The 12,013-nt window shown below is 44.7% G+C and overlaps 1 protein-coding gene across 2 annotated transcripts in view; it reads right to left on the reverse strand.

The window, feature by feature from the left end:
- Positions 1-12,013, reverse strand: part of ctif (CBP80/20-dependent translation initiation factor) — a 64,193-nt gene that overhangs the window by 21,044 nt on the left and 31,136 nt on the right. For both annotated transcript variants that reach the window (XM_056432245.1, XM_056432244.1), the window contains one exon: positions 547-1,132. In XM_056432245.1, coding sequence (XP_056288220.1) covers positions 547-1,132 — 586 coding nt within the window. The remainder of the gene's footprint in view (positions 1-546; positions 1,133-12,013) is intronic.

Genomic DNA, 12,013 nt, shown 5'->3' on the forward strand with positions numbered 1-12,013 from the left:
AAACATATTAATTATTTCAAACTCGGCGTAAATGAACATGTGATTATAACACATTTCCATGACTTTTCCAAAACTTTTATGATTTCAGTTTTATTCCAGGACTTTTCCAGAACTTTAAACCAAATTTCCATGACCAAAACTGAAATCTCGGTATAAACATGAAAAATCTAGAAAATGTTGTGTATTGAGAGCAAACTTTGGTTCCCCTAATTTAGTTTGTCTGTTTTTAATTTATTTTCAATTTATTTTTAATTCCATGACTTTTCCCAAACTTTTATGATTTAAGTTTTTTCCATGACTTTTCCAGGCCTGGAAATGACCATTTAAAAATATATAGAAAATGTTGTGTATTGAGGGCGAACTTTGGTTCCCCTAATTTAGTTTGTCTGTTTTTAATTTATTTTCAATTTATTTTTAATTCCAAGACTTTTCCAAAACTTTCATGATTTAAGTTTTTTCCAGGACTTTTCCAGGCCTTTTAAAATTCCATGAATTTTCCAGGTTTTCCGTGACCGTACGAGCCCTGCTAAAAAGCTTTTTCGGTACCTTGTCCTTCAGTCTCCTCCTCAGCCTCTCCTTTGACGACTGCAGCAAGCTGATTTTGGGCGGCTCCGCCCGGCCCTCGCCTCCCTCTTTGCCTCCTGGCGTGTTGGGAGGTTCCTTTCGACCGGTCAGGTGGAGGAAAGCGTTGCTGTTGGGTGGCAACTCGGCTCGGGGGGATTCACCGGGCTTCTTGCCGGGTCTGGTCTGCTCGTCGTCTGGCTTTACAGTCTCAGCCTCTCTGTCTTTGGTCGTTCTCGGGGGAACTCCTCTCTCGCCCGTGACGTTCGCCGGTCCGTGCCCCGGGCCTTTCTGATTGTGGTGCCAACGTCGGTTCTGGCTGTATCCGTGGTGCGGGGGTCCTCCTTGGCGCTGCCCGTGTCCTCCTTGATATTGGCGAGGCGGCCGACCGGCGCTGCCGTTTCTGTTGTCTCCCGCTTCTGTTAAATTCTGCTCCTGTTGGTTTGGAGGTTGATGTTGGGGTTGATGTTGGGGCTGGTCCCTCTGATGCTGAGGTGACTGCTGTTGTATCAGCTGAGGTTGGTTCTTCCCAACTCCTCCTCCTCCTCCTCCCTGAGGCCGCTGTTGTCTCCTGGAATGAGAGCAGGTTTCAGTTAGCTTCATTGGGATGGAGCAGCTGCTCTGCCACACACAAACCGTCCCAATGGCAGCACGATGTTCTACAGCAGGGGCGCTCAACACGTCGATCGCGACCTACCGGTCGATCGCGGCGTAGTATTGGCAGATCGCATGACATTAAAAAAAATTGGCCCGCCCCCCTGAAATTGTCTCTATAGCACGTCTTTGTTCTTTTCTTAAACTAAACCGCCGTGGGGCTGGATTAGTCACCCGGGCACAGAGGAGGAGGCAGCCGATTATCAGTCCGTCTGGGAACCAGCACACCTTCGCTCAGATGTACTCCGCTCACGGTGAAATTGTCGGCTCAAATAAAGGGAATTTGCATCGGTGAGGATAATGAAACCATCAGTTCTATTGTGGTTCGCTTGAATCGTCAAAACCTGAAACGATTTGGCCAAAGTCGTCAACGAGGCTGTGTAAATAAACCACAATGTATCCGCTGTATTTCACCACAAACTCAATTATCTTAAATGTTCCTTGCCAGAAACTACAAAAGAAAGGAACCTAGCTCGTTGCCAAATGGGATGTATTCAATAGACAAACCTTAAAACTCACGCTAAGGGAAACTGTGCTGAGCTGTAACTCATTGCACGACTGCCGACATGACAGGCAAGGCCTCGAGATGGACAGACGAGTGGCTCGATCGGACCCCATGAGACGGCATAGATCCTATCTGCTGATGGATCATCGAGGTCTGGGTCGTGGAATTCCTGCTACCGACGACGCCACTGCCCTGTTGAGACTCCGCCCACTCCTCCTCTCCACCTCCATCTGCCTGACGGATCGTGGAGGTCTCCATCGTGGAATATGCCGACTACCAACTATTCATACACTCTGTCATATTCATTGAATGTATTTAAACTCTAAATCTGTCCTTCTGGTCACATGACATCTATTGTTCTGTCCATCCTGGAGAGGGATCCTCCTCTGTTGCTCTCCTGAAGGTTTCTTCCCTTTTTTCCCCCTGAAGGGTTATTTGGGAGTTTTTCCTGGTCCGATGTGAGGTTTTGGGGCAGGGATGTCTATGTGTTCAGATTGTAAAGCACTCCGAGACAAATTTGTAATTTGTGAAATTGGGCTATAGAAATAAACTGAATTTAATTGAATTAGATGACGTATAATAACCGGGATGAATCCAGCCCTTTGCTTGAAACCGATAGCCAGCTTCGGTACTTGCTCTGGTGTTAAGACATGATGGTACACACTCAAAAGTTAAGGTTTTGAAAAATGTATGTTTGAACAACCTTGGAAATGTTCTTTAAACTTCAACAGTTTGATATATTCCAATGTGTCTTTAGAAAGGCTGCAGCTCTAATACATGGCACAGAGAGATAATGGATTGAAAAGTAAAGTGTGAAAGGGCTCTGCGAAACCAATATTTCAGTTTGAGGCCTGCTGCTCAGAACCAGGCGGCCAGCCACCTATAAATATGCACTCGCACCGCGGCCGGGCACAATAACATAAACACAGCTTTCATTTCCTCAGAGTCAAAGCGGTTTGAGTTATCGAGGCGTCGTCTTCCTCCATCACCAGCAACGTTCATGACGAATACAGAAAAGATTTCCACAAATATGGAGGAAATCGATGCAGCCGTACGGCGGTTTAGAACGCAAAAGGAACCGATGGCTCCAGGCTCACGCGTGAGAGCGTGCCGCTGGCATCGGAGGGGACTAAATATGAGGTGTGGACGGTTGGTCGCACAAAATATAATATCTATATATATATAATATCTATATATATAAATAAATATATTATAAAAATATATATAATTTTTTTTTTCAATAGTATTCCAATCAGTTTTTCTTTTCTTTTTTTTTCTTCTTTTTTTCCAATGACAAGACAAGACAATACATAGACATAACACCTAGAGGACGACGAAACAATGCGGACGACAAAACAATGGACATAACATCATAAAGTCAGAGTATTGTGAAAGAAGAAAAAAGAAAAAGAAAAAAAAATGAGAAGAAAGAAAGAAAGATGCATGTGTACATGTGTATATGTGCAAGTAAAAAAAAAAAAATATATATATATATACAAAATATAATATTTTGATCAAGTCACCTTGGACTGCTGTAACAGGCAGTTCTACAGCATCAATAACGAAAATAAATTGCAATTCGTACGTTTTTTTGATAGTCAAAACTAAAAAGGTTGAGTCGTAGCAACAAGATTTTGACCTTTTCATGACCTTGACCTTTGACCCAATTGATCCCAAAATCTAATCAAATGGTCCCCGGATAATAACCAATCATCCCACCGAATTTCATGCGATTCGGTTTAATACTTTTTGTGTTGTTATGCGAATAACACGCATACAAATAAATAAATAAATACACGGTGATCAAAACATAACCTTCCGCATTTTCAATGCGAAGGTAATAAATAAATAAATAAATACACGGCGATCAAAACATAACCTTCCGCATTTTCAATGCGAAGGTTATTAAAAGTTAAATTGCCGTCCGTCTGCATGAATGTGTGTTTGTGCACAGACAAAGTGGAAGTCGTGTGTGCGGTTCATTTGGTTTAAGTCTCGCCCGGCGCCCCTACAACAGTCTCCCGGGGAGGTTGGCAGACGGTTCATCTTCTGACTCCGCTAAGCAGCCTGCCTTCTTCCACAATATGCAAATACCCAGAGCCGCCTCAGTCGGATGCTCAGCAGCCCGCTCGTCAGCATCCTTTAATGTCCGTAGTAATTAAATGTTTGCTGTAGAAAAACAAAGCTGCTTATTAAAAGTTTTAATTTTCTCCCCCATGTTTTACCCAATCATAAAGTATAATAGCTTCACATTGCCTGAAGGCATTGGGAAATCTCATTTATGACGGAGTTTAAAAAGAAGATTAAAAAGCGTCCCCCTCTGCAGAGACGCTCGTCTCTCTAACCCACCTTCGCTCATCTGACGATGTGATCTTTACACGAGCCGTTAGTTCAGGCTCGGCCCTCCTCCTGATCTTCTGGTGACGCCGGGAGGTGAGAGCGAGACGGTAATGAAATGTTAATCATATTTAATGACTGAGCTCCGATGTTTGCATTCGGGATAAATGACGAGGTCACCGGTGAAGTTTCATCTCACAAGTTCCTGTTACCGAGACGCAGGCCGATCGACCTTCTAATCATATTAGAAAAAGCAATTTTCTCCGGGTTGAGGTGACGAGTCTGAGACATTTCGGTATTAATCCGATTTAAATGAATGTTCCATGTTGCCTGGCCGCATGTGTCTCGTTTAAAAATCATTATTTTCACCCGACCCACTTCGGATTCTCAGCTTTTAAAGTATTTAATTAAAGAAATCGTATACTTGTCTAAACGGTTATCAGCGGACCTTTGAATGTGGAGGAGAATAAATCAAATCACTGCGTCGAATGCCGAAAACGTATCCGAGTATCTGGTTCAGGGTTCTGACACATTTTGACCAATGGATTTCCAGGACTTTTCAATGACTTTTCAATGACTTTACCAGGACTTGAAACCAAATTTCCACGACCAAACTGAAATCTCGGTATAAACATGAACAATTAAAAAAATGTTGTGCGTTTTTGAGCGTCTTTCTTTAAAAAAACATTTGAATTATTTCAAACTCGGCGTAAATGAACATGTGATTATAACACATTTCCATGACTTTTCCAAAACTTTTATGATTTAAGTTTTTTCCATGACTTTTCCAGGCTTGGAAATGACCATTTTAAAATTCCATGACTTTCCCATGTTTTCCATGACCGTACGACCCTGCTGGTTTACGACGTCGCTGACCTGGCCGAGACCCGGAGTACGCTTTACGCTTTCCGGCTGAACCGATCCACCGCTCGATGAGCGGGAGGGCGAGCCGCGATGCAGACGAGTGGAAGGATGAAGAGTAAAGGGGCAGATCAATACGTAAGGGAGTGTTTGTAGACGACGGAGAAGACAGGAGGCCATGAAAGAGAGCGGGGAGGGAAACGAGCAAACGACGAAACAACGACGGGGCGAGAACCACGTCATCGCAGAGCGGACGGGGAGCTGAACACGTCAACTCAATTGGCGCTCACGACCACGGGAGGCGGTCGGATGGCGGCGGTCGGTCGGGGCGGTTGTGGACGGGGAACTCGTGGATCCATTGGACCGGTTGGTCGACCCGGAGGAGGAGGAGGAGGAGCCTGCAGGCCGCACGGTCGAGAGCCGGGCCGACTTCACGCCGGCTCAACGCGCCGTGAGGAGACGGTTTGGGCCGCCTGCCGAACATTTCACTCCATTTTAAACACGTTTTAATAATGAATTGAATCATGAATAAAGGAATTTGAATGAATTCAATAACTTTGAAAAATTCGTGGCCAGAAGCAGAAAAGCAGGTGGAGAGAAAGAAAAGAGCGAGCAGACCTACCGTGCACTTTGTGCACACATCGCATTAACGCACACACACACACACACACACACACACACACCTCATCATACAACAGATTGGAATTAGTTCCACACAGAAGAATCATCATCTTCTTCTTCTTCTTTTTCGCCCCTTCTTCGCCCCTTCTTCTTTTTCGCCCCTTCTTCTTCTTCTTCTTCTTCTTCTTCGCCCCTTCTTCTCTGTTTTGGAGTCGAGAGCAGCGAGCAGCACATTCCAGTGAATCTCAGCTCATTTCAGCCCTGCTTGACGTGCATCCTAAAGTAGAAACACATGCCCCACCTCCCCTTTCTCTCACAGTCTCACTCAGTTTATGGTTCTGGTGCTTTATGTAATGCAGCCTTCACGCTTTGTGCCTGTATTTAAAAGGATCAATATTTATCTCCATATTTCATCATCAGGTCCTTTTTTCCCTTTTCTTGTCCCGGCTGTGTTGACAATGCTCCACAGAATACACAGGAGAATATCACGCTATATATATATATCATATATATATATTAGTGCTGTGAAAAATAACGCGTTAACTCAGTTAATTCAATTACAGGTTTAACTAGTTATTTTTTTTTAAACGCATTTAACGCATGCGCAGAATGAGCTTCCAATCCGTCTGTTGTTGGTCGTCGGGACGAAAAAAAAGTCACTTGCAAAATGAGCTTCCAATACACCACTTCAATCTGAACTCTGTCCGCTCTCATGCAGACGGTCTGTTCATCGGTAATGATCCTTCCGCAGGTTCACCTCCGGAAACCTTCTTACGACTTTTACTTCCTGTAGATCAGGGTCTCAACACGTCGATCGCGACCTGCCAGTCGATCGCGGCGTAGTGTCGGTAGATCGCATGACATTAAAGAGATTGGCCCGCCCCCTGACATGTTCTCTATAGCACGTCTTTGTTCTTTTATTAAACTAAACGTCTGTTGTTGATCGTATCTCCACAGCAGCATGTCATTTCTGTCTCTTCGCGTTGCGTTAACACTTATCGATCTGCGTCTGGCGCGCCACATAGCTCCGTGCGAGCGCATCGGGACCGAGCAAAACAAAAGTCACTTGTCAATCTGTCCACCTGTCTGGGCCGGTGAGGTTTCAGCTTTGCAGCGGTGTCCCCGCCGTCCCTTTCATCACGGCCCAGTTCATGAAGAAAACTCACACAGTCAGTTTGCCTCAGCAGCTGCTAGAGGAAGACTAGAGGCCTTTAGATTGTATCATGGTGGAGTTAATGGTTGACAAACAAGAGAAAAATGTTCTGTTTAACCCTCCTGTTACCTTTACATTTACTCACATATTTTACCCTCGGGGTCAATTTGACCCCAGCAATTAAAACCTCCAGAAAATGATTAGAATTAATATTGCTTCCCAAGTTTAAGTGTGAGGTACTTTATGTTTGTTTGTTGACTACCTAAATAGCCCTTTAAATAAATAAAAAAGTTGATATTTCTTATGTTTGACACAGTGAAAAACAGCCTGGGGTCAAATTGACCCCAAAGAACACCGACATTAAACATTGAATGGGGTCAAATTGACCCGAAAGGTAACAGGAGGGTTAAACATTCTGTTTAGGATGAAGATGTATTAATGTTCCATATGGAAGAAAACTGCTAAATAACTGCTGAGTTGCAGCACCATTGTATAGAAGAATGTATAAATGTATATATCCGTCTTTTGTCATAAATCTCTATGTTCTCACAAAATATACCGAGAATATCGGTAATATGTGATTAATCATGATTAATCCACAAAAACCTGTGATTAACCCGATTAAAATTTTTAATCGTTTCACAGCCCTAATATATATATATAATGATATATCATATATATATATATGATATATATATAAAATGAAATTAAACGTAGATACGGAAAAATGTATTTCCCTACAAATCTTAAAACTTGCTATATGATATACATCATATATATGATATATCTATCATATATATATATATGATAGATATATCATATACATATATAAAAACTCAATGTTGAAGCAAGTTTTAAGATTTGTAGGGAAATATATTTTTCCGTATCTACGTTTAATTTCATCCCTCCTTAGACTTAGACTTAGACTTTCTTTATTGTCATTGTTACAGAGAACACGTTCAAAGAACAACGAAATTGAATAGCAGTCCCCTAGGTGCACTTCAATGTAAAAAAATAGGAGTACAAATAAAAAATAAGAATAAAAAACAAAATATGTACAGAATGATAACATAAGTGAGTAAGAGGCATGTCAGTATTGTATACATGGTATACGAAGAATAGAAAAAAGACAACCTTATTTAAAGTGACTCGGCATTTAAAATATGTGCAAACAGTTGTAGTAAAATTCCAAGTGTACATTTGGGCATAAGGGCACATTTTTCCTGAGTGGGCATATGTTGTAATTGTTTGCACTTTTCCAATATTGCACATTTGTTCTGTATTGCACATGGTGTATTGCACATTATTTTGACAGATGCAGAGAGGTTCAGGGCCTGTTGAGCACAATTATTGCTCTCGGATAAAAACTGTCCTTCAGTCTATTTGTTTTTGTGTTCATCGCTCTGTATCGTCTGCCTGAGCGCATGAGTTGAAAGTGGCAGTGTCCTGGGTGGGAGGGATCTTTCAGGATGCTATGGGCTTTCTTCAGGCAGCGGGTGTTGTAGAGTTCAGTCAGGGCGGGGAGGGGGCATCCGATTATTTTCTGAGCGGTGTTCACGACCCTCTGGAGCGCCTTCCTCTCTGCAGCCGTGCAGCTCCAGAACCACACACAGATGCAGTATGTCAGGATGCTCTCAATAGAGCACCGATAGAATGACACTAGCAGCTCCTGTGTGAGGTGATTTTTCCTGAGGACTCTCAGGAAGTACAGTCTCTGGTGTGCCTTCTTGATGGTGGCTGAGGTGTTGGTGCTCCAGGTAAGGTGTTCTTCGAGGTGTACGCCCAGGAATCGGAAGTTGGAGGCTCTCTCCACATTGTCTCCACTGATGACCAGGGGCTGAAAGTCTGTTTTTTTCCTCCTGAAATCGACAATCAGCTCCTTGGTTTTGGAGGTGTTCAGGGCCAGGTTGTTCTCTGTGCACCACCCTGCCAGCCTCTCCACCTGCCTGCACGCCGACTCATCTCCTCCTGAGATGAGCCCCACTATGGTGGTGTCGTCCATGAACTTGATGACCGAGTTGCTGGAGTGTGCGGGGGTGCAGTCGTGTGTGTAGAGGGAGTAAAGTAGAGGACTCAGCACGCAGCCCTGTGGAGAGCCGATGCTGAGGTTTAGGTTTGAGGAGGTGTGGCAACCCATCCTCACCCTCTGGGGACGGTCAGACAAAAAGTCCATTATCCATTTGCATATTGAGCTTGATAGTCCCAGATCTAATAGTTTGGACACCAGTCTCTCAGGAATGATGGTGTTAAATGCCGAGCTGTAGTCCACAAAGAGCAGCATCGCGTAGCTCCCCCTCTGTTCCAGGTGGCTCAGAGTGGAGTGCAGAACTGTGGCGATGGCGTCCTCCGTGGACCTGTTTGTTCTGTAGGCGAACTGGTGAGGGTCAAACCCGGGAGGTAGAGCTGAGGTGATGTGTATCTTGATCAGTTTCTCAAAGCACTTTGTGATGATGGGTGTGAGTGCTACTGGGCGTGTCGTTAAGGCAGGTGATGGAGTTCTTTTCGCACCGGAATGATTGTGGAAGTCTTCATGCATGGTGGGACGACAGCCTGAGAGAGTGATTGGTTGTAGATCTTGGTAAAGACCCCAGCCAGCTGGTCTGCACATTCTCTCAGTACTTGTCCTGGAACACCGTCTGGGCCTGTGGCCTTCCTCGGGTTCACCGTTCTCAGCATGCGCCTCACCTCGTGCTCCTCACGATGAGAGTGTGGCTGCTGTGAGGTGCAGGCGGGGTGGGGGGGCTGGGGGGTTGTTGAGGGGGTGTTGATGTGGCTGCAGGACGCTCTCTGTCGGAGCGAGCGAAGAAGCTGTTTAGCTCCTCCGCTCTGGAGGCGTCACCGTCAGCTGTTGATTTGCTGGGTCTGAAGTTTGTGATATGCTGTATTCCCTGCCATACTTTTCTGGTGTTATTGCTCCGTAGGTAGTCCTCGATCTTGCTTTTATAGTCCGCCTTGGCCTCTCTAATTCCTCTCTTTAGTTTGGCCCTGGCAGCACTGTAACGCTCCTGGTCACCTTCCTTGAAGGCTGTGTCTCTCTCCTTGAGTAGGCCTTTCACTTCTCTGGTCATCCAGGGCTTCCGGTTTGGGTAGACACGGATACGCTTGTCCTCTGTGACTGTGTCTATGCAGTGTGTGATGTAGCATAGGACCGCTGCTGTGTGCTGTTCCAGGTCCCTGTCTTCAAAGACCGACCAGTCTGTCTTCGCAAAGCAGTCCTGTAGCCGTTCCATGGCGCCCTCTGGCCAAGTTTTCACTGTTTTGTTGATTTTGGGGGCGCTTTTCCTGATTGGTGTGTATGCCGGTGTTAGGATCAGGGACATGTGATCAGACTGATCCAAATGGGGCAGCTGTCTGGCTCTGTAGCCATTTTTGATGTTTGTGTACACCTTGTCCAGTGTATTTTTTCCCCTTGTGGCACACTTCACGTGCTGGTATAACTTAGGGAGCACTGTCTTTAGATTAGTCTGATTAAAATCCCCCCCTATGATGTGGACAGCGTCAGGGTATCTGCTTTGTTGTGCGCTGATGGAGCCGTGTAACAAAGCTAGCGCCGAGCTAGCATTAGCATCAGGGGCTATGTAAACAGATGTTATCAAGACGGCTGAGTGCTCTCTGGCCAGGTGAAAGGGTCGGCATTTGACTGTGATATACTCCAGATCTTTGGAGCAGTGGCTGCTTACCAATTTGGAGTCTGAAGACCAGTCGTTGTTAATGTAGATTAATAATCCACCGCGTGTTTTCCCTGTAGCCATAGCGTCTCTGTCTTGTCTGTGCATTGTGTAGCCTTGTAGCTCGATGCTAGCGTCCGGTATGCCAGCAGTTAGCCAACTCTCTGTTATGATCAGCACACAGCTGTTCACCGTCTTCGTTTCAACACGGAGCCTTAATTCATCCATCTTGTTTGCTAGCGACCTCACGTTAGCCAGGAATAGGCTCGGTATCGCTGGTCTGTGTGGGTCTCGCTTCAGTCTGTTTAGCGGACCACCCCTGTCTCCACGGCGCTTCCTTCGCCGCCGTCTTTTGATGGTAGGTAACGTTAGCCATTGTGAGCCGGGGGGTCGCGCCAGTGCTGAGGGAATGTTTTCCCGGCTTGTAAACTCCGCCGAAATTGTCTGCTCGCATTTCAGACCTATTTCCAACAGGTCCTGTCGGCTAAAACTAACCTTCGCCCAGCAGGTTACTGTTTGGGCTAATAAAAAAACACACAAATAAACAAAAAAAAGTGCACCTAAGCGGGACCGACGAGACTTCGCGACTGAGCGCGCCGCCATTTTCCTGTGTCACTGAGCGGAGAGTCATGCATATCGTTAGTCCAACGAGGTTGCACTTCTCATTTCTTGTGGTTGAAAGCTTCAGATTAACTAAACTTTTCAACCTTGTGATAAGAATTAGTTTTTTCCAAGTTTAAGAATCTGCATTCAAGCTCAACACGCCTCAGTATTTGGTAAGCCCTTAATCACAGGTTTAACTCCATACAGTGTCTTGTACGTTTTATACGTTTCACATTTGTCCTTTTCAATTCTTCCCAAAGGTAGAAACAGCATTGGTTTAGTGTGTGTGTTGAGAAAGTAGTGGCCTCTTTTTAATTTTCCAGTTTATATTTGTGTTGCTTTCTTTTTGCCAGGTCTGTGCAGTGTCCATCAAACATAAACACAATAGCGCATGACAGAACCAATTACTCTCTGTACTTAAAAACAAGGATGAAAGTGCTTTTGTCCATTTGGTATAGCTAAAATATCCTCTCTTTTTTTTTTTTATACCACAAATACGACCAAAATATTTTCTCTTTGCTCGTCTCTTAGCAACTGAAGAACAGTTTTCCAGTGACATCAGGGCAGGGAGTGAGAGAACGAGAGAGAGAGAGAGAGAGCGAGAGAGAGATGTTTTTTTCCCTCGCTCTTAAGAATGTGGTCTCAGTGAAGTCAGACTTGGGTGAAACTATATTTCAGTTTGCCAGCACAAATATTTGGTGTCAGAATTAAGAGTGTGGGGACAGAAGGACAATGTTAACGAGGTTAAAGGTCACGCGGCATGACGAGTGAATGAATAGTCGGGGAAAAAAAGAAAGAACGCCCAAGTATCGAGGGCAAACGCGGGTGACTGAATAACCGGCTACATTTCCAGTGAGTGACCTATTAAACAAGAACAAAATGTGAATGTCTCCGCAGTGTTATTTTAAATTTGTATTCTTTTTCCTGCCTGCAGAAAAGTGTGGAGGCTGCATTCCTGTCTTGACATTGCTTTGGCGGGGGGAGAGACGGCCGTAGGACTGGCTGTGCACCGACATCTGACATCAACAGCTACAACATTCCCTCTCACTG

The sequence above is a fragment of the Pseudoliparis swirei genome, chromosome 15 (assembly GCF_029220125.1).
Source record: "Pseudoliparis swirei isolate HS2019 ecotype Mariana Trench chromosome 15, NWPU_hadal_v1, whole genome shotgun sequence".
In the NCBI taxonomy this organism is placed as follows: domain Eukaryota; kingdom Metazoa; phylum Chordata; class Actinopteri; order Perciformes; family Liparidae; genus Pseudoliparis; species Pseudoliparis swirei.